The 26,073-nt window shown below is 38.7% G+C and overlaps 2 protein-coding genes across 5 annotated transcripts in view; both read left to right on the forward strand.

Annotated features, from left to right (window-relative positions):
* The window catches only part of LOC111253848 (uncharacterized), a 37,970-nt gene extending 21,891 nt beyond the window's left edge, over positions 1 to 16,079 (forward strand). Inside the window, exons 3-9 of one of the 4 annotated variants that reach the window (XR_015329499.1) lie at positions 1,992 to 4,159; positions 4,703 to 5,199; positions 8,694 to 9,182; positions 10,094 to 10,230; positions 10,692 to 13,159; positions 13,400 to 13,543; positions 13,921 to 16,079. The gene's annotated coding sequence lies outside the window, so the exon portion shown is untranslated. The remainder of the gene's footprint in view (positions 1 to 1,991; positions 4,160 to 4,702; positions 5,200 to 8,693; positions 9,183 to 10,093; positions 10,231 to 10,691; positions 13,160 to 13,399; positions 13,544 to 13,920) is intronic. The other 3 variants (XR_015329500.1, XR_015329501.1, XR_015329505.1) reach the window with 3 other exon arrangements.
* A 5,443-nt stretch (positions 16,080 to 21,522) lies between these two features.
* LOC111253748 (venom allergen 5-like) lies at positions 21,523 to 24,752 on the forward strand. Its single transcript, XM_022813655.2, has 4 exons — positions 21,523 to 21,909; positions 22,944 to 23,186; positions 23,949 to 24,099; positions 24,448 to 24,752. Exons 1-4 carry the CDS (start codon positions 21,686 to 21,688, stop codon positions 24,649 to 24,651), a joined length of 822 nt encoding a protein of 273 aa, XP_022669390.1. The 5' UTR covers positions 21,523 to 21,685; the 3' UTR covers positions 24,652 to 24,752.
* Positions 24,753 to 26,073: the final 1,321 nt, after the last annotated feature.

Genomic DNA, 26,073 nt, shown 5'->3' on the forward strand with positions numbered 1-26,073 from the left:
GTTGCTCGTGCATACCCTCAAATAAAATTTGTTCAATATATTAAATCACCAGAACAAATTAGGAACCATTATCAAAATAGATTTTTTGTAACAAAGGAAACCGTTGATAGGTTTATTTTATGTCGTTCAGTCTGAAATATGGCATACAACTCCTAATAATGTGATATAATTAACACTTAAACATAGATTTTCAAACATTTTTCTCTAATTTTTACGATCTTGTACCATTTGTATGGTAAAATCTTCATGTCCAGGTTGTAGAAGTCTAACGTATAAGAATCTACGAAATCTCGAAGGGCAACTTCGACATTTTGCAGTTTTTGTTTGAATTATGGACAACCGTAATCGACGAATCAGGCCTTAATCACACCGTTAAAAAGAAACCATACACTTTTACAAATGTATATTCGCTTTAGGCTAATGTCCATTTAGTTGCACGCAACCATCGTACAAGGTCAATTACTGACATGAATCGGTTATTAAAACCAATGGAAAGCAAATTTTTATATGTCTCCCTTTTTAAATCATTTACCTTGTTACTTTGACCGAAATGAACAAGTGTGGTATCTTTATATACGACAAACTATTTCGATAAGAGCATTTTCATGTCTTTACCGGAAACTTCCGGTTTTTGTGTTCGTAGCAGTGGAACTTTTACCAAAAAACAACGTTTATACGACAAATAGTCTCCGTCGTTCTAGTGTCAAAAAGGAGCTCATAATCGTAAACCACTGAAATTTTCACATTTCCTCTAGCCGTTCCAACTACTCTGCTAAATGCCCGATTGACGATATCCGGATGAACAGTCCCAAATTTCTGAAAGTTCAAAAGCATTAAATGTAGAAAAAAAAAAGTGTTGCAAAATGTCGCACTGTTATAGGATAACGTCAGCTTGTAACGTCAGCAATAAAATTAACGTTTGTCACGTTTCATACAGAATGTCCTAATATAATATTAAATATGCATTCGTATATCTCAGAGAGATAGTTCTATTGAAATACTTATCGTTACGACATTTACCAATGAATATAAAAACGATTATGTAAATAATTCTTCAAAAATAATTGAGGAAGACAATTCACCATAAACATTTACCTCCAAATGTGACACAAAATCATTAATCATAGCCTACCAACTACTATCTTCCTTTATATTAATATTACTTATCTTGGACAGCTTTCGTCCATTCATTAGAGTCGCGCTTAAATAGCTGGTCGATACATCAAATCTGCAGCATCAAGGGATTGCGTTTTTCAATTCCTCGTCCCAAATCATCTCGGCTATTACTTCTCCCGTAATAAATGAAAACTGTAGTTGCACTAAGACGCATAGCTAGACCCAGATACGTTTGAAAGATTTAACCCAGAAATGTTGATTAATGTTTGAGATTTCGTAGAAGGACACAACTGTGCTTGGAAGGGATCGTTAGGAAAATTATGAACGTGATTCAATTACCTATACAGGAACAACTAAAACGACTTCCTCACTCGTCCAGCCATGATACAAAATATCACTCAAAAACGGTTTCATAAAAATACTTTGTGTTGACCAAAGCCCTCTTCCAAACCTACACGTAATCAAAAATAAAGTTCCCTATATTTCGTTCATTGATTCAATCCTTCATTGATGCGCGTTGCCTGTGACTGGTTGTAAGAAATCTTATCTTCTCCTCAAGCTTTCCTAGTTGATTCCATTGCTCTGGATAATTAAGTGAAGGTTTCGAAGTGTATTTGAATTTACTATACGCCGTATTCTGCTTTAGAATATTGTTCATGTGAAGATCCATTCATAGAAGATATTGCAGTATACTTCGTGAAACCTTAGGTGGATCTCGCCCAGCGTATCCGCAGCGTGAAAAACCTGAGAAATTTTATTTATTTGCCATGAATAAAATAACTAGATTTACCAGTTAGGCTCAGCGCAATCTTCACATCTTAGTTATTACATGTCGCACTAAATTGGACTACCAGTAATCGATACTTATTTTACAGATCGAACATCGCCTCTCCGAAAACTAATCTGCTGACGTTCGCTTCTGCACATTCAGAGAAATGACAGACAGATGAAGTGGGGCAGGCCGTCTTGAGCGAATCGACGCGACGAAGTGGTAACGCGAATTCAAATCGTCACTATTAAATACAATGTAGCAGCTATCGCTAACCTAACCTAGGACAAGGAAGCACATGCGCACGATTGTTTCTTCACGAAAAATTGAAACAGGGACTACTGTGAAAGCCGGCCTGCGCCGTTCGTCCAAATATGGCAGGCAGAGTAAACTCTCAGGGCTGTGTGCCTTCACGACTAAAAGTACCTGCGCATTTGTCTGCTAACCATCAAATGATTATAGGTGATTAATAGGTTAAAATAATGTTATTATTATCTTATACTAGTTTTTCATGCAATTTTTTATCCGTCACGAGGCCTATTACCAACGTAACTTGTATCCATCCTAGATCGCCAGCAGTAATACGTTCAGGTACGTCCTGAAATTACAACATCCATACGGTTATACGTAGAAATGACCACATATAATTATACAAACGCAAACATATCTAGATCTGGGAAAGCTTAGGCAGACAAGTCCGAAGTACATTCTGAGCATTGTACTGACATTCGTATTCGATATGATACACTTCGCCTAGAACTCTTATAGCTCATACAGGTCTTCAGAATAATACTTAAGTTGTAACTACGCATTTAGAGTTTCGCTCGCAGTTCTATGTTCTAGAACTTGCAATCAATAAGAATAGCCTCACAGTTAAAAATGCAGCTCGGCTATCTTCAGTATAGTGGGAAAGCATCATTTTCTATGTTTAGAATTCTGAATAGAAAATTTGTAACTTCGAAGCTTTCTAAGTTAGTTATAAATAATCACTGCTTTACATTCGTCTGAAACTAGCTAATTAGAAGAATTTCTGCTGTCAAAGAAAGGTGGGCAAGTATTTTGTTTGATTATGATTCGGCCGAGCTGTCATCTGTGTCTTTTTTGACCATATTTTTAGTGACTATAGGTGGTATCAGTAGTTCCAGATCTATTCCAGACAAGCTTAAATTTGAATTGTAATTTCAATACATTGATTCGAAATACTTACGCAAGAACCGGTAACGAAATATATATACTTCTGTCTTCGAAGACTCCATCCACTTCTGCCTTGCGGATGGGTCCCGTGTTTTATACCATATGTACCATGAACATTATGTGGCGATTATCATCACATATAAAACACATAGGTGTCTCATACTAGGGCAACGTTAGCCCCTGTTGTCCTCTTCTAGTACACAAAAATATAGTGTCTTCAGATAGGTGAATACGTGTGTTATAATGAGTCAAACGTGACCAAGGAGACTAAAAGGTCTACAAGTGAATATATTAAAATGAAACTTAAAGACATTGATAGATTAGGCCGAGACTATGTGATTAATCAAGCTCACAAAACCATGTCATTCAGTAGTAACTAAGGCCCTTTTTCTTCTATTCCAATCGTGGATTAGCTAGAAGAATCGAAGCTGACTATTCAGTGAAACAGAGTATACGAAAGCCCAGAGAGTAACGTATCTGCTGACTAAACATAGGACGTGTAGTGGTCTAGGTTCGAATACAAGCGCAGAGTCACTTCCTGCTGTGAGGCAGCCCTAACGGCTTAACCACCAAACGTAAAAAACAAAGTTATTCAGTATACGAAAACTGACAATATTGTATATTAAGGAACATTAATCCCATGCCATGAATATCATCTGTGCTTACCTTACATTTGTTAATTTTTGGCTGGTTTCGTTTATTAGCTGTGTGTGTAGCATCGTAATTATTGTTTTGTTTATTGAGTTACCTCGAAAAGTTCCTTCCTTGCATCTGACTTATATATAGAATGAATCGTTTTTATTGAGGCAAGTTATGAGCAGGCGCATGTAGTTTTTTTTTATCCCGTTAACTTTTGCGCGCCATTTAAACCATTGTTAAAACTACAACCCGTGATGCTCATACGGATACTCTAATCAAACATGCGGCAACTGCCAAGCTTTCTCGAACAAAAGTCATATTTGAATTACCCGCGTCAAGTTTTTACCATCGACTAACTCCCTAGACAAGTAAATCACTTCATTGTGAAATCAGAAGTGCTTACTTCGCAGCTGGCTAAGCCTTGCGAAAATGTCATACCCGGTGAGTTTCCTTTACGAGCGGGACGTCAACATAATATAATGTTTAGCCAAATTCTATTACTAATTTATTTGCAACGACGATTTCACACATTACTGTAGTTTATCATGTAAATAAACTGCTACAGTAATTATATTGGGTTGGGTATCGAACGCTTTACATGCTTTTTTCATTTAAAATGGGTGCTTTTGATGGTACCATCAAACAGAGAAGCACTTAATAAAACCATTAAGAAATATTCACAGCGTGGCACAGACCATCGATTCTTGTTCACTTACAATAGAATTTATAGTCCAAGTTGTAATATACTCAGACGTATAAATAATAATTCAAACGTCTTAAATAAGCAAAATTATTTAATATGCTCAGATAATATTGTTATATTCCTTAGTGTATTTGATTTACAAACATAAAAAGACTATGGAAGGGTGATGTGAAACGGAATGTAATGAATAGAAGCCAACGCCCCGTAAAGATCTGTAGTTTCCACAGAGAGTGGGCACCGTGCGTTTTATCATGGTATTTCATGTTCCTTGAACTTTCTAGCCTGCGTGGACAGAGGCGGACGAAAACGCTGAATCATCAAAGCAAAACGTACACGCATCAATAGGCCCAAAAACGGTATCACCCATTCCAGAATCAGGTTCATCAGAAAAAGTAATGGACAAAGCCGAACAAAGATCAGTCTCCTTAAATATATCAGAGTCAGCAGAAAAAGCAGGAATTGTAACCGAATCGATGAGTCATCGAAGATCTGTAGACCTTCAAAGGTCGGCGGATTCGCAGAAATTGGCAAACGTTCGGAAAGCAGCAGACGTACAGAATTCTACAGACCTTCGAAAATCGTCAGGATTGGAAACAAGTTCCCCTGTAGCTCGTACGTCAAATAAATCGATAGGTCTTCGTTTCTCAAGAATCTTGAGCGCAAGTCCAGCATCCCCAAAGACAAACAAATTTTCCGGCGGAAAAAAAAGTTCACCAGTCCAGACTGAAGGCAACGGCACCGACAATAAACGTGTGTTAAGAGACACACAACGGAAACGGTACGACAAAAAAAAGACATCTAGTTTTTACCGTTTAGACAAAAAAAAATATTTTATATTTTGAAAAAAAAACACTGTCTCCAAAGATTGAAAGAATTAGAGCTTTTTTCTAAGGTCTAAACCCCTCCGCGCCAATGCCCCCATTTCCATTCCTGTATCACATGGGAATAAATTTCGATATTAAGCAGTTAATTTTTTCGATCAGTTACCCCGCGACGAAAGAATATTTGATAAAATTAAAAAATTCTCCCTTGTTAGTGAACATATGTGTCCCAATTCTTTTCCTACAACCGTATTTTTATAATGATTTTTATTAACATTACTATTAGCAAACGTTACAACCTTTTTCCATCATTATTCACCATTTCAAGTTGCAATTACCAGTTTGGCACATGGTGGAGCAAGCACTTGGTCCTGGGCAAAACCAACCTTGGCCCCGCAGCCGTCTGCGTTGCTTGCCAAACACAGATAGGATTTAAGATAACGCTGGGCGCTGTCTTTTTCTACCGTATTGGCCGCTGACGCAGATGAGAGATATCCTTTTACCAATTTGATGTCAGTACGCCTCGAAGGTCCCACGGCCCGTAAGCAGCTAGGTTATTAAGTGTGTTAACGATAAGTACGTTCGCATCCGTGGCATTTCTTCAATAAGGGGTTAAGCACTTCGTCCGAAATCCGAGTTGTCTGATTTAGATCAAGATTCACTGTTGCGACCATTTCTCTAAGCGTAATCAGATCCGCTTGTCTCTCTGATGGCTCGACAACTATTGGGCGTTGCGTCCTGTCCAGAGGCTGACGCATCGACTTCTTATCTCGTTGCGCATTGGAGCAACGTAATGAATTGTGCTAACCCCCCACGGATGTTAGATGACGTTTACTTCCCGTGTGAGACAACCTTGTTCCGTAGGAGCAGGCATCGAAAGTCTGGGCGACCCACTTTGTCATGTAGCGGACGTATTGTATGTGAATCGATCTCTGGTCATAATCTCCAAGAACTTTGCCTGTTTGAATAGCCACACTGTTGAATGTGAAATTCTGGCGAGCCCTTTTATTTATTGAGCAGTACCGATTCTGTCTTTCTCGGTAGCAGGCTGAGTTCGCGAGGCCCTAGCCAGGATGAAATGTCCACAAGGACCGTATTTGTCACTCGTTTATATGGCTGAGGCTTTCGGGTGGTCAGAACTAGCGCAAGGTCGTCAGCGTACGTTACTAAGGGCGTACCCAGTAGGCAAGATAGACGTAGCATTTCGTCGTACTCTATTTTCCACAAGGTGGACACGAGGACCCTACATGTGGAATACCCTACGTCGCAAATTTTTCCTCTTTCGCTTAGGTACGATTTTTTTTATGCATTTTAAATATTGTGCGCTGTTAAATGAAATGTCATTTATCTTGACTCAGGTCACAGAACCATACGCATTCTTAACGCCCAAGAGGGCTGCGAGGCAGTATTTTCTAGATCAACAGGACATAACTCATTGTCTTCCTACTACCTCCAGGAACTTGCCACCAATATGCGCCTTTCTATGAAGCCATATTGGTCGCCAAACATTGCGTTCCTGCTGCCCAACTCTTTAATTAGCCTGCGTGTAATCTTGTGCTTTGCGGTCTTCAAAAGTGCGGGAAGCATACTTATCGGCCGATAAATTGGCGGGCCCCGCATAAGGTTTATCCTTTCTAGATGTATTCTTGCCTAATGAACTGTCCCACTGCCTGCGTCGGTAGTTTAACAATGTAGTAATCTCTGATGCGTGTTTGTTTTCGCACCTTGACAAAAGCATACGGGCTATATGGATCGGAGGGGAGGGGGGTGATGTGACACAGCGATATTTTAAGCGTGCCATGGGATCAGGCAGCTATAATTTCCTACTACTTGAAATAGGTTCATGTCGGCAGAAAATTGAGTGGTGAGGTGCTGTCCTTCTCATTTGCTATAGAAAGCAGAACATATGCTACATATATTACGTGTGGTAGCTTGTTTGGCAAAATGCTAGTGGTAGACAGCTTCGTCTGGTTGAAAGCTGGTGATCCCTTCGCAGTCAGCATGAAGTTTTGTGCGTTCGGGTTTTTCAAGACGTTGTAGACACTCAGTGTCCCTTTTTTCTTTTTGCTTTTCTTTTCCCGTTTGCCGTGCCGGTCGTTGATGTATCCCTGGCCGTTCCATAGAGGTCAACTTCTGCCGCTGTTCTTTAATTAATCCTTTTATTTCTTGACTGAATAAATTGACATCGACCATGATCTTATTCTTTTTGTATTTCTGACAGCAGCAATCAGATCCTCTAGATCTATGGGTGGCTACTTTCAAATAGGTGTTAATAATTCTCGCTGGCTTTATCAGGGAAGGCAAAGGTTTCTCTTTTGCAGTTTGCAGACTTGGTCTGCCCCTTCAATACTAAATTTATTTGCGAAACACCGATTTGCCTTATAACGGAGTATGTAACTATATTGCTGTTTTATTGGCGTTTGTATCTTCAAAATCGGCCGTGCTGCTTTGGGTCATGGTGCTCTCAGTGTAGCTCTAATCGTGCTTTGCCTTTACCGTTCCATAACTGTAGCTTGCGGCGCTATAGTTGTTGTCTGACTATTCAGGAGCTTCGTAAAAATCCCCGCAACGTGCAAGGACCGGCTAAAAACCACTCCTTACTACCATTTCACGAGTAGTAACTGCAGTTACAATCATGCTAGCCAATAGTAACGGTGGTATAAGCTGACATTAAACGCCGTAAATTTCAACCGAGCATCGAAAACGAAGCCTTTAATTTGTTTGTGTAACTGCCTAGCCACCCCGCCATCGTGGAGTCCAAAACATTCTCGTCAGCGGCTACGTTAAGATCTACTTGGGCTTAATTTTGTTCATCTAAATAACCTATATAGTTACCTCGGATTTTTGATACAGGTCTACTAAACGAGCCAAAACATAGTTATGGTAGATGTTGATTTTACCGTCTTATTTTCATAGATGAATACGATACAGGTCTTTGAGGCTCTATGCAATGCTAGTTGTGATCACAAAGTAATGCAGCCGTACTAGTTCAGCAAAAAAAAAAAATCGTTATACAGTCTAAGCATGTTTCGCTTTTATAGCAAAGTGTTTGTTACTGTAGCAGAAAGAACAAGGTACGAAAGCATGAATGGGTAAAAAAGGGAGCAGGCTTGTTGCTGGTTGAGGTAGGAGAATAGGTGATTCACAGTCGGGAAAACTCGTAGTTGAAGCGGAAACACAAGATATAACGAAAAACAATTATATGCTAATGTTTATTATTAGTGGGATTATTTTCATAGTTTTTGCCGTTATAACGTTGCTGGTATACAGTGGCGTCGACACTCATAGATGGCTATCTTTAATCTTTCTAATTAGTTATCTTAAGTTGAGAGAAGCCGAACTTCTGATTTTATAACCACTTTAAGTACTTGAACGATGAGCGGCCCATTCTCAAAGGTTTGTTGACTCACTATCAATTCTCAATTAACTATTGTACCGTTACAACGCATAGGGAAAAAACATGGTGCCTGGTTGTGACGTTGGCGTGCTGTTCATTATTCGGAATTGCCTTTATACTGATGGTGATTTATGCAAGACAAGCACTATTGAGAAGTGCAAGTACCAATGTTACTAAAGCTTTATTATGGACCTGTGAACCTACACAGCCATTGCCGGTTCTGGCAACGCCGGCCTATGATACTAACAGGTTCTTCGTCGAGAAGTACAAAGGCCGCGCCGTGACTACGCAGACGTTCTACAACACTCAGAAGTCGTCTCTTATTGAACGCACTAACGAGCCAAACAGCAGAGAGAACGATCATACAAACTGACGCCTACGACCGAGAGAACGAGGCACGCTTAAATTTTTCGATAGGCTGACCTGATCCCTTCTAAAAAGCTGTGAAATTATAACTCTGTTATATGTGCAAGTGCCCAAATGTCTGCACCACTGACGGACGTTTGTGTTACCTACTGCGTTAAGCAAGCCTAATCGTTATCGGTAAGTAAGTCTACGAATTTTTCTTGCCTTTGTTCTAATAAACTCTGTGCTATCCTCACAATAGTAATAATAACAGCTCTTTTTATCACTATTATTATTATTATTATTATTATTACAATTACCAAAAGGATTATTTGACGTTACTGTTCCTCATTAACAAGTAGCCAGTAGAGTTTGCACAAAGCCAACGGCACAGTTTAAAATTATCTCCTGGAATAGAAGATTTTAGTTTGATTTTTTCCTTTTTTTATAGAGAACGAAACGTCGCAAAGTAATCGTTTTCATGGTCCTGTGTTATTTATTTCCTTTTGTTTAACTATATACTATATAACGCAGAAGGCTTACCAGCTGGACAGACAAATTGATACTGTTGGTTTGCCGTAGCTGAATAAATGATGGTGATCACCCTTAAATATCATGCCAGCCTTCTAAAAGCTCTATATATAATAAGTAAGCTAAATAGTTACTCCTACTTTAAGTAATCGTTTTAACTGATCTCCGGCTACATTGCTTCAAATTGCGTTTTACCACTTTTCTAAACATGTTTAAAGACAAAGGTAAATCCAACATTACAGCATGCTGTCACTAATCTAGCATCCTGGCCAAATCCAGAGAATATTTGTTTTATCTCGATATGAAAAAAATGATAGACAGTATAATAATAGCTTTGCGATTTTTTTTTTATCACACGAGAAATCCTGTTGATATCCAGCGGCTGTCGGAAAATCATACAGCAGACTTAATCTCTACTGTTTTCTTTGTTGTTATCTTATTTTTGGTTGGTTTGAGGTTTCCGACAAACGGGATCTTTTGTCATGTCTTCAGCCAACTGTGGCTTTCAGAAAAGTAGGCAAACCAACTACTATTACAAATTTGTGATATTACAAACAACGTATCGGAATGATTTTCAGGTCAAAGAGAACAATTGCTTTTTTAAGGCGGCTTAAATTATTGCTCGACTGTTTCTACGCTATCAGCGTTTCACAGTCGTTCTGGAAGTATGCCTGCCGTAAAACTCGCTTGTAGCTGAAGAAGTCACAAACGAAATGTATGTTATGGTTTTCTACCTCGGAATCTCCATATAGTAAAACATGCTGTATTGTACATCGATCATCTCAAAAAAGTTCATTAATTTGCTATTTTAAGGATAATTTTATCTTTAAAATCTTAAAAAAAGGTGTCCAGCAATAATCAGAATCTTACTTAGGACGGTAACACATCTGTACTAAATATTCGGAAGGTGCTCATCTGCCTCAGAATATCATTGCTTGATCATGAAATAACAAGACGCTATAGACTGTCCGGCACAACAAAGTCTTCAAATTCTCACCTGAAACCATTTCATCGAATGCTGTGCTGTGTTATATACTAAACTTTTATTAAATCTGTTTTTTTAGCAATATATATGGAAAGAAAATATCCAGTTTTGTTTGCATGTAGCAAGGCTATGTATGTATGTTCACCACTGATGCTTGTAGGTAATTATAATTCATATTTCATTTTTTGCAGTTCTCTGCCAGCTCACAGATATGATGGAGAATGGAACTATATTGAAGCACTGAACTGAAAAGTGCCCTTCTGGGTTGGGTGCATCGACTCGCGCTCTGAAAACTCTTGACAAAAGGCCCGTTATCAGTTGGCAGGTCATAACATACTTCTATTAGAGCATTCAGTGGAAGTGACGCTCAGGCAGCACATAAGATTGTTAGATCGTTCAAATATACGATTTTTCTATAAAACACATATCAAAGCATTATCTGTATGCGCGCAGTTATTGGACGATCGAAAGCTAATTTCAACACCTTCTAAACTATAAAAATCTGTACGTATTTTTACACATTTGGCTCAAAGCTTGCCTCGCTTTTTCTCTAGGTTGCTCTGCATTTGCCATACGATTTACGAGTTTTTTTGCGATCGAATCGTGCGACCAAAAAACGGATGTCCGATACTGTTCCTTTCTGAACTTTCTGAAATCCTTGTCCTTCCAGAAAGAAAGTTCCTTTCTGAAACAAGCTGCAACTGGATTAACAAGAGCTGTTGTATATGATAGCAAAGATGACTGCGCAAGATATGAGTGTACTTTTTTACCGTAGCTGCTGTCAGCGTTGTAAAATTTTAAATTTCGATTTGAGCGACGAAGCCAAGTCGATAAGGTGGGTTCCACATGGAGTGTCATTGCCTACCGTATGAAATTACCTTTTAGTCAACCTAATATTCCTTGAGTATATAATTAAAAAAAAGCACTTCCTTTAGTAAATAGTAGCGATATTTCCTCTTATGCGACGCGTTCAATGTCATACTAAAACGTGCCACACAACGATGCAGGAGAACATCAAAGGCTATGCATATGCCTATTGGCCTTTTTGTTGGCCAATTGTAACGACGATGCGAATCCTTTCAGCTAGTTTATGTGAGTTACCAGCTTTGCTCAAGAATCCCTACAAGGTATATTCTCCATAGTGGTTAACGGGCAAAACTGCGGAATTCACAATAACGAATTGCCGGCCGGGTGTCACTAACTCACCGACCATGGCGTCCTGTTAAAGCGTTGTTTAACATGGCAGCTAGAGAACTAAGCCAACAACACAAAGTCTCTCTTAATTTTTCAAGGCGTATTTGATTTTCTCATAGTTACTGGAAAGTGTACTATCTGCTAAGAAACAACAAATAGAATATAAGTAAAAAACAACAAATAGTAGAATATAAGTAGGACATTGGGAATTATAACTTCTTTATTATTACGTCTTGATCTACAGTTCCCTGTTGGTAGATTGATTTTGGACTTGGGATTTTGGGTTTTAACTATTATCTTCGAATGAAAAAGTGGTTCCGGCCAGTTTTATTATGGATTATCTAAGGCTATTCACAATCATTTCTGTGATGTATTTCAGCCTGATTTATCTGGTTCAAACAAATGCACGAACATGTCACGCAAAAGGTCTTTGGAGTTTGTGCTAGTCAACATTGTGCTTGGTAGTATTTGATCACTATCTTCGAGTGTATTCTTTGTCATATTTTTGTTACCAAAGTTATATATTACACAAGGGAGCTATCATATTCGAAAAAAATAGTTACTTGGAACAGGCCGGAACAACGTAACGATAGCTTCTTTTGATTTGAGTTCTGACAGGTTCTTTATTCCGCATTCATAGCGGACCTCAGACGTGTTTCTGGTTTATTGCCCAAAAGGTCCACCAAGCAAACCGCTTGTTCTCATATTAGTTTATTTACGAATATTTATATACTATATTTACGAATATACTCAAATTTATTTACGAATAAAAAGATGCGGTATTGAAAATTTATATCTATGTTCTGAACGAATATGCCTGACTTCGCTAGATGTGAAGAAGGTACCGGAACGGCACAACGAACGACGTGGCAGTCAACAAAAGATCTAATATATATATTATATATATATACATATAATGTAGAAAGCTTTCATTTTAATTTGAAATTATCAAGATTTTTTTTTAGTTACAAGAATTTATTAAAAACTAGAAGACCTTGCAGTTGTTTTCTACCTTTTATAAATGATCGTGTTATGTAGGGCTCAATGGTGTGTAATTTGAAGATGTGCCATTTTATTTGTATACAAGTAAAGGGTTCACGAATCATACATCACAGGTTTACTCCTTATCGGAATTTGTTAATAGAAAAGCTTTTTTCTTAGAAAAAAAATAAGTGAACATGTTTGGAGCGCAGTTTTGGCTGTATAAAAACGTGTATGAATTAGACCTTAATGAAGGCAGCACTTCTTGGGATAGTAGAAGTTCTTTTCATATCCATAAGGATATGTTTTTATGTTAGTCACACGACGAAAATCGAAAAGACATTCAATACTAAAACAACAGTAAAAGTAACGTTACGTATGTAAATCGTTTAGACTTGTATTCGGCGAGCTTTCAGCTTAAATTTCGCCGGCATAGGATTTCTCCCACCCGGTGGAGCACCTCGCTACGCAACTACTACAAACTGTGAGTTAGTAATAACTAGCTGCCATAGTCAGTCCGCTAGGTAATAAAAGCCGATGGTAGAGAATTTTCTCCGAGTATAACGGGTAGGAAAACGATTTGAACTAACCGAGCTTTCATCTCAGACTGAGCCAACTTAAAACACACAGCGTATCACCTATCACGGCGATTATCCAATTAAGATGTATTCGTTTCGTATTTGGTGACCAATACTGGTCGGTCTGCGATTTTTTTACGTTTCAGTTGATTGGACACGGACGGCTACGGTTCGCCATACTTCTCACTAATTTCATTTCATGTTGCAATACGAAGGCGTTCCATCTGGTTACACTGAAGGCGATATTTCCGAACTTAAGTAGGTCTATACGAGTGCCTAGTTGCAAATGGGTAAGTTGACCCTTCGAGCAGCGATTTTGCACTTAGATACCAATAGCGAATATTCGCCGCCGAGTTTATTCCGCATACGGCGCCATAGCGTAGCAGGCATAAGGTAGCGTTTTTGCTTTTCAAGATACTCATATGGAGAAATTTTTGGTTGTTAGTAATAGGTATTCGACAGTAAAATGCGTGTAGAGCAAGCAGGTGTTGCTTGATTAATTTTCAATACTAAAGGGTTTAACAATTTGCCGGATGTTACTTTGATTATATGGGGTGATACAAATAATACCGTGTTCTAACGAGCTAAATAGACTTCGGCATGTGAAACGATAATCATATTACACTGTCGTTGACGAGTTTTATGTCTGATGATTGTGAACTTCCAGCAGCGACATCAGAGAGACCTCATGGGACAGTAGACTTCAGGCCAGTAACTTTCATTTCAACGCTTTGAATCTTCGGCCGATGCTTACATTAAACATACATTATGCATTATTGAGTCAGTGTAAATATAGATACCTATGGATCTCGACTGAAACGTTTGGTGTCCTGCACGTAGCGCAGCATTTACCTAGTGATGTCACTCTCATAACTTCGCAGTATTAATATTATATTGGTTCACTGTATATTGCAGATTATACTGTACGACGATATTATATTGCGACCGATACAGGATAGAACCTATGCATTTAAGCGTGTCCTAGCTAAATTGCTTCCGGCCTTGAAAGGTGTCCACTTGACAATCCATTCTAGTCCCGCTGATACCCTCAATAATTACTAGCGTTTAACTGTGATCTTAAATAGATGTATATATCGCTTCCAGTATATCACACTCAGTTAGTTTTCTGGCTATTTCAAATGTCGCTTATGAAATTAACTAGAGATTCCTCTTGCGAGTTATACGTGCTCCACCTGAAGTCTGAGACTACAGTTATACGTTGTTAATTAACTAAAATTGTCATAAAATAGATTGTCAGGTTAGATGGGCGTATATATATTATAAAAAAAGTCATTCCGTCATTCTAGCTACGTATAACATTTTCGGAACCAAAGGAGCTTGCTGGCCTTGGCATTTTCGGATGCTCTGTAATCGCAATAGATAATGACTACCTTTATTTGAGAATCTGCAAAACAGATCTATTTCAAAAAACACAGTCGTTACTATAGCGAAGCGACGCTCGATTTAACCAAGGTTATTAGGCATAAGCATAGCTGACAGGTCGACGTGGTCAGTGACACTATGTGTTTGCTATAGGATTACTCAGGACTGTCAAACTTTAAGCTGAAAAAGTACAGTACTAGGATCTTTTCTTACTGCAGGCTATAGTGCTCATAAGCGATATTTTGAAGGTGTGTACTTTTGTTCAGAGGCGAATTTAATTGTTTGAATTTCCGCGCCATTGGGTGAGCGCTTGTGGTTCACTGCAGGAAAAAGACCAGGCCTTTTGCTGCGACAATCATTCCACGATAATGCGGTGCACTTTCCAGTTTTCTGGTGAAATTGGTAAACCTACGTATTGAACGTTCCGCTATTTTTCTTAAATGGAGCAACGAGCAAGCATTACGTTTTCGTATAAGAAAAAAAAGTAAAGTCAACCGTACAGACACTGCGGATAACGCAGAGCATCTATTAAAACCAAACACTGAATAAAGTTTACGTCGACTGGTACTTGTAGCGTTTTGAGGACTGACAGAAATCCAAAAAAAATGTAGAAGGTTTATGACCACAATCACGAACAAGAAAGTAGTGGGTGAAACAACTCGTGGCGACCAGTCGCTGAATCACCATTAAGGAATTAATGGAAGAGACAGAGATTTTAACTGGTTTATAGCAGGCCTTCGTGATCAACCGTTCAGACGTCAGGGAGCTTACAGCAAAATTTGTTTCGAAACAGCTGAATGTTCAGCAGATGCACACTGTTGAAAAAACTGCGTGCGTAATACACTTTATCGTTTCTAAAAAGCCACACTTGCTTAACAACTCCTTACATACGCCCAGATGCGGGTGTACGACTGCGACGAGGAGACCAGGACACAATCTTCTAAGTATCGGTTAAGCCGACGGGAATAAATTGTTCAATTCAGGTCCAAAACCAAAGTGCTCTTTACGGTTTTCTTCGATCGTCGACGCGTGTTTGTCATTATTTAATGCCGTTCAGCTCCACGGCTACTCAGGAGTACCTTCAAGAATTGTTCTTAATTGAGAATTCTTTGCGTGAGCCTGTTCGATACAAGAAATCAGAAATAGGGTATCACAAGTCCTAGTTCTATATTCTATCACTTGAACGGCAGATTTTGCAAAACAGAACTCGAGAAGCGTGATGTGCGAATCTAGGCCCTGTGACTTCTTTTGATTTCCAAAAATAAAAACATCTGGAGGAGAAGCGTTTCGGCACGACAAAAGGAATAAAAAAATTCGGTGACTAAGCTGATAACTATCTCGACGACCGGAACAAACAGTAGAATGTGTTGCATCCGGCAGGGGCTACCGCAAAAAAGATTTAAATTAGGACGAATAAATATCAATTAATATTAATAAACACCAATAATTATCGACCTAAAACGAACGGTCTACTTATTTTTGTAAGTACCAAGTATTATAGCATTTTGTGACCATGACCACAAAGCTTTTTTCAAGATCAAAAGCACACAATTTTTAGCGCCCATCGTGATAGTTCAAAGGTATGATTGATCACCTTTTTTTTTTAGCTGATAAACAGTAGGCGGTCCTTGTATGCCGTATATCGTGCTTAACAGGAAACTTTCGCATGAAAAGTTTAGCAAACTCCTAGGACGACCTGCTTAGGACACCTATTCAGCGCGCCTATCGCGTATTATTTAAAGGCTCCATTAACTCAATTTTCCGATCTACATTTACGGTAGAAGCGTTTTCCACTTGCGCTTGTGAGTATCTCGTTCGCGTCTGTGGCCCAATGATAACCCAAATATTAGGGCTGGGTCCGTCGTTTAGCTTTTTTTTTCATTCACTTTGTACGACCATAGACAAAAGCTTAGCTGAATACCGTGTGGTATGTTGTACATGTTAAACGTTCTAACACTAGGGGCCGTTCATGCGTATATCCGCATCGCGTACCTTTTCAAATTTAGCAGTCATAACAAGTAATTACACATTTACGACAAAAGTTTTTACAGGTTCTTCTGAAAATCCCAGGAAAGGGCGATCACAGGTTGACAAATTTACTAACAGCGCTATCAGTCTTGACCAGCGCGGTGCTGATATAACAGAGGCCGCCAACCGACAAACACTAAGCCTACTACACAGATGCCACCTATAGCAACTCCTAAAACATTAAAGCAGGCTTAGAGAAACTAAACGCATCCTTAAATATCAGCAATATCGTTAAGTGAGTAGTCACATGCACAGCCAGCTATGGTACATAAGCTACTATATTTCACCTAGTATTCTTGACTTTTTACTAGTTGCTTCTGAATACTTCCCTTATATGCATATAGATGTACAGTTAACGTATAATGATGGTGTAGAGTTTTACTTCAAAACTGCACAAACAACAATCTCGATGCCAAAGTAAGGAATATAATAATATTTGGCAGGTTTAACGTTGGCCTAATAGTCAATGAAAGCTGTTCGTGTAAACTAATTAAACGACTCTTGGGCCATGGTAAATTGCCTCGCACGAAAATAACTATTTCTTTCAAATTATATCGTTTTTTTTTACTTGGTTTGCCCAAAAGATACTTTTTGCGTACGTCCCACATATTCATTCCATTCATCGACACGGACTATGGGCTACTGAAAATATACGAGCGATTTTTAAGGACGCTAAGTTCGGCGGATGATGCTAATGTAGCAAGGATAGTTAAGAGATCAGATTTTGAGGCGTTCAATGAGGTCCTTGGATTGTTGTGGAAGCTTGTTCATTCCAGGAGTCATTCTTGAACTGCATTTTATCAACCCCATTGTATCGCAGTAGCCTATTTTTTGTCAGTTTCACAGGCTAAAACAGTCGTAGCTCTTAATGAAACTGCGCCATAGGGGAAGTTAAAAAGTGGAGAACAATTAGTACTCTTTGATCCGTGTCGAAGAACATCGTTCGACGAGCTCTCCAGTTTTTAACTTAACATTATGATTATGGCAATCCGACTTAGCGAAGAGATAAAACCAAGGAGGCCCCTCATCTGCAGGCCCATTAGTTGCTTAAACCATTGCCGTGGAGATCATTGAGTCACGGTTGACTTACATAACGATTAGAGGTGAGATGATGACTTTTACTGAACGACTCAAGTGACTTATCGGAAAAGTTGTCTGCACACAGTAACGTCCTGGTTGTTTTTTAATTATCTACTTCGCTGTGAAACTTTTTTCATTTTTTGACCTTCTTACCAATGTTTTTAGCTGTATCGTATATAATTGTAATTTGGAATGGTACAAAAATAGGCGTACAAGATGCCTTCAATACTTTCTCAGCACCGAAGGTGCTTCACGGGAATTAAACCGCTGAAAATTATTAGGTTGGATAATAAAGCCATCGTTGCCTGAATTTTTGCCAAATTAGTAAAATGCATGGTCTTCACAGATATCCGTAAAATGAGAATAAAGAACGACAAAGTATTAAGCTACCCGAGTATCAGTTAATTGGGTTCCTGTATTGGAGCCAACACTGGATATATTGATAGTGTGGCCGGAAGTAAGTTTTACCTACACACGAGCGTTGAAGATAGGATACATAGTGCACATTCCCATTCACATGAAAAGTGTATAGGTGTCGATTAGCTTTAGGTTCGTACGAAGAAAAATTTCAATTTTCTGTATATAATAACGTAGATTGATTTGCGTATGCTGTAAAGGCGGCTTCACTCATGTCACTACACCGCAACCTTGACGACAAGGTTTCCGGCGAGCGAAATTCTATGCCGCTCACGAAGGGTGATAACACGAGTCAGCACTATATGTATAAATCAAATCCGAAATAAAATGGAATGGAGTTAAATGGAATAGAGTAAATAGCCACATAATGTATTTAAGAAAGGGTTCATCAAATTTTCAAGGTATTAAACCTATGACGTAACAAACATTCGACAAAAGTTGAGCGAATGTCATAAACTGCTAGTCACAGAGTTGTTCGTGTATACGTCGACGCGGCGCTGCCTACAAATCCATTGGAGATCATTACAACAAGATGAAAAAGTACCTTTATATATACGTTTACCTATTGGATTTGTGTAAATACGCCCACTCGGGATGCATGTCGCAACGTAGACCTGACGGACCCTTCGACCGTCAATCGTAATGAAGTTATTGTTGTATGAGAAATCATAAATGCATAATTCGAGCAGAACCTTTTGCCAGTGATGATTATTAGGTACTATAATAGAACGTGATATACCACATAAGTTGACTCTTGCAATATAATTAGCGCTCAAAGTCGACAAATTGTTCCGAGAGTGATAGGTGTACAGTATCAGAGTTAGAATAGGTAAGCGCCCCATCCAACACATGCTTCTAGATAAATCTGCACAAATATAGATATGGGCAGCATGAACAGTAAGGATGCGCTTGATTACTTTACAAATCGTAGCGGACTGTGTTAGCAAACAACGATTCTGTAATGTATAATATAATGGCAATATGTAATGATCAAAAGTAACATTGACGCCACTGAATAGAGGCAAGTTTCGCATGATTTTTCCATGTGCTAACTTCTATCTAGCTCCTACATCTTTAAATCGGATTGGTTGGTTTCGGTCTTGTTTTCAATACGAACCTCATTCTGATGGTGAAAGACTCATATGAAGCAGATTATCAGGCGCAGCTTCTGCCTCTAGTAGTTCTTTAAGAATTCTAAATAGATAATTATCGGAATTACAAAATAACTAATATTTTAGGTAATAATCAAGGATTACAGCTACCCTCAACGCTTCCGTTGCAGCTTTAAAGGAACAGGCCTAATACAGCTCTGATTTTAATATGTTCGTGACTGTTGGTGTCTATTGTCATGTAGCTTGTTGAAACTCAGTTAGCCATGGTAAATACTAAACTGGATATTTCTCTATAGCCATGAAAAATGGCGTTTTTTTTCACACACACGTAAAAATAGAAAATCATAAACAAACAAAGTGTTCAAAGCAAAAAGAGGAACGAAGGAATGGTTACACATAACAACCAAAAAGGCCAAGCTCCATTTCAAGCGTGACTTGCTAAATTCAACTTGAATTTGAACTCATTTTATTAATCTCATGTACAGAAGCACCTACATCCGTGTGTAATACAAGCATATATTGACAAAAGATCCTTTTTTAAACAAAACCTTTTGTCGTACATATCTAGAGATATGTATATGTATATATGTAATAGGTATCTTGGGTTCAAAAAACAAAATAAAAAAACCTTCCAAACCGCCGGTTCCGCTACATCGCCGTTTGGTCGCAATAAATCTCTAGATTCGACGTACTTACAATGTGGATCGCAGTGCCTTGTCAAACTTCAGTAAAGGACGTTCCGATATTTTGATATGAGGCATCACGCTGGCAGTGGTCTTGACAGCTAAAGGTCCGGCTAAAAAAGCTGGTTTGGGCCACACCAGTGGCATATACTACATGACAAATGCGATTAGATAAAAAAAAAAGTTCGACATTATTACCGTGGCATGTTGATGTAGGTCGTGCTGCAAGGTCGTACTGTTCTGGAGATGGTCGAGGCCAGTACAGACTGCATACGTGGAGTAACTTAAGCGAGTAATGATAGTCCATCTTGAGACACACCCGTAATATGCCCCATCAATTAAAAGCAAAGCAAAATCACCACGGAAGCCACTAGCCTTAAAGGGCAAATGCATTGTGTGTGGCTGATCTTGCATCTAGGTGCTATAGCTTTCACAGAAGGATCAATATATATATATATATATATATATACATTGATCCCTCTTGATGATGATAAACCAAGAAAAATTTCATTGTGAATGAATGGTAAAGTGAATTATAAAAAAAAAAACCTACTCATTTGCAATCTTTTCGTAATAATCATGTAATAAGAAAATTACGTTCATGATTGGCTTGATTAAGCAGCTAATGTGACAATAAGTTAGTGTATGTTATACATACTTACATTTGCAGTTCTTTGCCCAAAAAAATTAGATGCATTAATTCTCTAGCGGGAACGCGGCTTATTTTATTAAATTAAGGCACAGGGAATCGGCTAGCTGCTTTACGAGAAACTATTTTCCTCGTTTTCCTTGTATCTCTTCTAGTTATATTAATTGTTTAAATACGTCAGAGCACATATGAGTCGATTTAATGATTCCAATTGCGGACTGTTCTCTGTGATGATGATAATGATAGTTGCTACATCTTTGGCCATTACTGAATTCGTCAGTAAAATCAGATTCTTTTCAATACAAAATACATCATTTGTAAGATATCAGATTTTATATGTCCGGGAATCTAGCAGAGCATATTTAGCATTGCAAGAGGCAAGCTAAAAAAAAGTTTAATTGTTGCATTCTCTGGTTTCATGCGGAACGACTCGTATCTACAAAGCCAGGACGGCTTAATATTTTTCGAAGTAAACACAATATGTCCACGCGATTACGAATTAGCGCCCTCTGGTTGCTGTGGTGGAGACTAGGGCCACAATGAAAACATCTGTATCGTGTCACAACACGATACTCCAAAAGTTCCTTACGTAGATCAATCATATAGTATCAAGTTGGTTGAATAAAGAATAATGAACAACTATTCTGTTCTATCTAGAAGAATTTTACCTAACAAAGGTAAATAAATAAATAAATTTGATTACAAAACAAGGAGCTTGATATACAAGCATATCAAGAAATGTTTTTCCAATGTCTACTTTTGATTTTATCTACAAAACGAATTTTAACTGTCGTTAGATTTTAACAGGTACCGTAGATGCATTCTCCACATTAAAAGGGTACCTTTTTCTTATAGTACATAAAATCGATTCGTTGAATGCGTTAATGCGTATTCTATTCTTTGAAAAGAGTACCCCATTTATATAGCCATCTAATATGTATTCATTCGTTTATCTGCCGGTGTCGACAAATTATTTTCTAGATTACAGATTGAATTTATCTTTACAACGAAGCTGCAAATCTATATTTTTTTTCTTAAGTTATTCATCGGTAGATAGAGATTTGGAAAGGAATAGTAGTTATGTGGTGGGGATACGCTGCATTAATTACCACACTTGCAGCGGGTACAATCATTACGCTGTATACAACCAGAGGGTTTCATGGGAACATCGGCTGTAACGACGCCGTGAGGCGGCGCTGCGAACCCGGAGAGCCATCGGTATGCCGCAAGAAAACATGTCGTGGTACTACGGTCGGTGGAAAAACCTTCAAGAGAGCAATGCTAGCCATACATACGGAGTTACGGTGAGCACCGAAGTAAAATATCTCTGTTTAGGTACATTTTGTTTGTCAGATTCTGATATGCTGGTTGTTTGTCGAAAACTGAAGATTCCTTGGAAGATAACGTACAGCGTGTCTGTCAATGCTTTCGCTATGGAGTCACACGGTGACTGGGACTCACTTGAGCAAATCGGAACAATTTGAAGCAAGTGGAGTAACCTGAAGAATAGATGCTTAGGTGGGGCGTGCTTTTTAACACAGAACGCCGCCTCTGTAGCTACTATCTCTGATGCTTTCATAGTGTTCGTAGTTTTTTTCTAAAAAAAAATCTAGTGATATGGTTACACACGTTAGTCGCAATTAGTTACGTGACTTCTATTGATAATTACTCCGACTGAGAGAATAGCCCAGTAGGATCACTCGTGGGAGTAGAGCAGTTGAATAGTCAACGGATGCTCAACTTTACCAGAAGACTGCGATCCATGTCCAACGTTTCACCAGCGTTCCTGGATTCTGTATAGTAGTTCCACAGTTCGAAGGGTCCATTGATTGTATCGAACAAAAACGAATAGACTCAGAAGAGCAAGCCAACTCTCCCTGTGTATGGTATTGCTTTGGTAACCATATAGCAAGTGGTAGTAGAGTCGTATTTACCTTTCTTTGTTTACGCCGCCATGATCGGATAATAAATCTGGTGCGAAGCGGCCACAGTAGTGAGTGAATAATTTAGTACGAAATAACGCGAGTACTTTAGCGAAACATTTTCTAATGAAGCGCGTGATCATCACGAAGAAATGATTTTTCCCAAGTCAAGGAAGTTCCAGACCGTCAAACAGGCAACTGATTGCTTCGATCATGCCAAAGCATTTTTCTAATCTGTGGTAATTTTTAACAGGTGAAGATACTTTGTTCCATCGCTTTCTTGTGCGCACATTGGTAAGAATGAATTTTATTCATAATCGTACACAATTACTTAGCTAGTAAAAACGGGTAAATGTACGATTTTCTTAAAAATGGCTAAGAAAGCGCGTTTGCTTTGCGTTTGTGATCGATTGCAGAAAGAGGCCCTCAGCAAATGGATCGTACGGGGGTGACATGAACTTGCTAACCTGGGACGATCAATTGGCGCGTGGAGCCCTTGCTTGGGCCCATTACCTCTGCATCGAAGGAAAAGTCGACCACGACGAGAACAAATGCCGGGTAACCGAGCGCTACGATTCAGTAGGGCAGAATGTTGTGGTGAAGTCCGGCAGGGATTATAGCAACGAAACACTTGCAGCTAGGGAAGCTGCGAAAATATGGTACGTCAGGACTATATGACAGTATTAAAAACAGACCTTTTCGCATAAAAGCGTGGGTTGTAAATTCGGTTGTATAATAGAGATTTACGGCCGGAGCGATGTGACGATTTTCGAAGCTCTATACAATATCGCACGGATGAACGTCAGTCGTTCGTTTTATTTGATTCAATTAAAAATGTCTGGTAATGAGCTGCAGTAACTGAAGAATACTGAAGGGTATCCACCTGTGTCTAGATAATAAATACTAGATTTCATGGACTGTATGATCAGCATAATCTGTCTCACGGCAACACTGTGGTCGCCCTAATATATTGCTATCTAATGTTTTGTCCCAGTTAATGAAGAAAGTTCAAACGGAAATTCGAATTTGTTAATAACTGCACTATAGTGACCCCTATTATTCTGTTGTGATTTTCTTTTTTCTTATTTCCTTTTTTTATTTCTAATATTTTTCTTTTTTCTTATTGCCCCGTGTCAGGAAACACATTGCAGTTCTTTGATTAACTACTCAGCATTTTGTCTTTATCTTGCGTCATTGTCGAGTTGCCAAGCCCAGGTATCTCGTCATTGTGTCCTAATCACCCCATCATTGAAACAGGTGTTGCATCGATATATTAGGTTGCCACGGCTTTTTAGCGTTATACTACACTACTGTTATGCAATTTTCCGCTTTTGCAACTAGAACATGCGTCACGCAGTGTAATTATATTAGGTTTAGTCCATGTAGTATGTATGACATTCTGTATGTTTGTTTTCTATCAGGTACGATGAGATCGACAAAATGCCGCCGGACGCGATGTTTCCATTTAGGTGGACTGTTGAGGCGGGGCATTATACAGCACTTGTATGGTCTCGCTCCTATAAAATCGGCTGTGGGCTTGTTAAGAAGCCAGTTCCTAGGTCCGGATATAAGGTGAGAACCTGTTTTTACAGGATTCTCTTTCTAAATTTTACTTCGTTTTGTTTTACACCGGAACAACGCCGTTGCTGCCAAAATAGAAATTCTGTTTTCGCAGCGTCTAGCTTTCCCGTACAAATCCGTTGGTTCAATTTCCAATCTTTAGCGGTAACTGCAAGAACGAGATCAAAAACAAAGATTTGTCCTATTGACGTGCTAATACAGCCACCCTAGGCACGCTGTGCAATTCTGTTAAGTATGATGATGATAATGATATATACTGAACAGCAGCAACAACAGCATGTTCCGCGGGTTTCTGTTGTAATGAAAAATACTGCAAGTGCTGTTGGTCCTTACTTGCAGGCGTATGTTGTCTGCAACTATTCGCCAAGTGGCAACGTAAGAGGCGCTAACTATAACGTATTCGAACCATCGAAAAAGCTCGCTAATGCTTGTAGGCCCGGAACGAGAAAAGGCAAATCAGGACTATGCGAAATTCGAAATGAAATCGAATATCGGAAGCACCTCGGCTTGATAACTGTTCCGCCGCCAAAAACTCATTCATAATTTGCAGTGCAGACGGCCGGAAGCGCTAGTGATACATACTGCTTGCGCCAGAATTTTGCCCATATGGCTTAAGATTAATAAAATTCATACGGTATGACACATTCAATTGGCTATTTTGGTAAATATACGAAAAATTAGGAAGGAACTAGGTCTTCCCAGGTATTGCTCATCACTGTCAGTCAGGAAATAATCTGATCTTGCCAGCTGAATCTCTTGCATACGTAAGCTGAGAGAGGATATGGTTTTTCATACAACCTAATTTCTACGAGATCTTAGATAACTCTAGATAAAGAAGCAATGTTCTGTTTGGCTTATTCGAGGCCCACTTACCAAAGCATTGATGGAACTTCTGCTGTGATCTGATAAGATTGGCTAGTTCTCTTAGAGAGCCCGGCTCGGAAACTAGCATCTAGCTATATAAACCTTGACATTTGGAAACGTACAAAAAGAACATGTTAAAATGACATTGAAGTAGGACATTTTGTCGTTTTTATAAATTATGTGCACTATATATATAATTAAGTGCACCTTAGTTGGCGATAGAATGTTGAACAAACACTAGGAACACCTTCTGATGGAATGGCATATTCAAGTTTTCCCACCCGACAAAGGCTATTGTGTAAACAGGAAGTATCTGATGGAGTGGACATTGATACCGCCGTTTTCAGACAAAAAACGTTTAAAAACCATAATAATCGTTAAAAAGTAGACATGTAAACTTGAGGCTCAATTTGTGCTTCGTAAGATAACCGACATTGAAGGGTTTGTCTAATTTTTACAAAGGGAGTTGTGCGAGGATTTATAGTTCACTAACGAGATTGCTGGTGCGCATCCTTTAAACCACCAAAACTATCCCTGAGTGTGTCTGATTGCCTGTTTACTGGTTCTGGATTCCTGAAACGCATTCTAATGTCTTCTATTTCAGAGGTTGCTTAATGATGTACCTATTAAAAAATGCACCTATGAAGTTATATTGGTAATCGTCGGATTTCGGAATCAAATTCGAAAGTATACAATGGCAAATCGCTGTTATTTCACTGGCTTTGGCTGTAGCCCGTTCCTTAGTATGCTACAGATCATAGGTATACCTACCCCTAGTATTTATTGAGGAATTCAGTTTTGTATTCACCGTAAGTGTGTGTACGTATGAAGGGCTTTGATTGATCCAACCTCGTTTCTTTATTTACCTTTGCTATACAAACATTGCGCGTTATGATATATAGACCATATTAAATATAGAATATCAAAATAGACCATATTGATTATTGTCTTCGTTCAAACTTATACAGCGAGGAACTCGGTACAACCATTTCTTTTTTTGTCTTATCAACTATTACTGCTATCGTAGAGCTAACAAGTGAAACGTTATTTTTATGGATCGTTGTGCGTTCTGAAAAGCATAATAGACGTTTCATGGGTTTT

This window comes from Varroa destructor, unplaced genomic scaffold, assembly GCF_002443255.2.
Source record: "Varroa destructor unplaced genomic scaffold, Vdes_3.0 BEIS01000001.1, whole genome shotgun sequence".
Lineage (NCBI taxonomy): Eukaryota > Metazoa > Arthropoda > Arachnida > Mesostigmata > Varroidae > Varroa > Varroa destructor.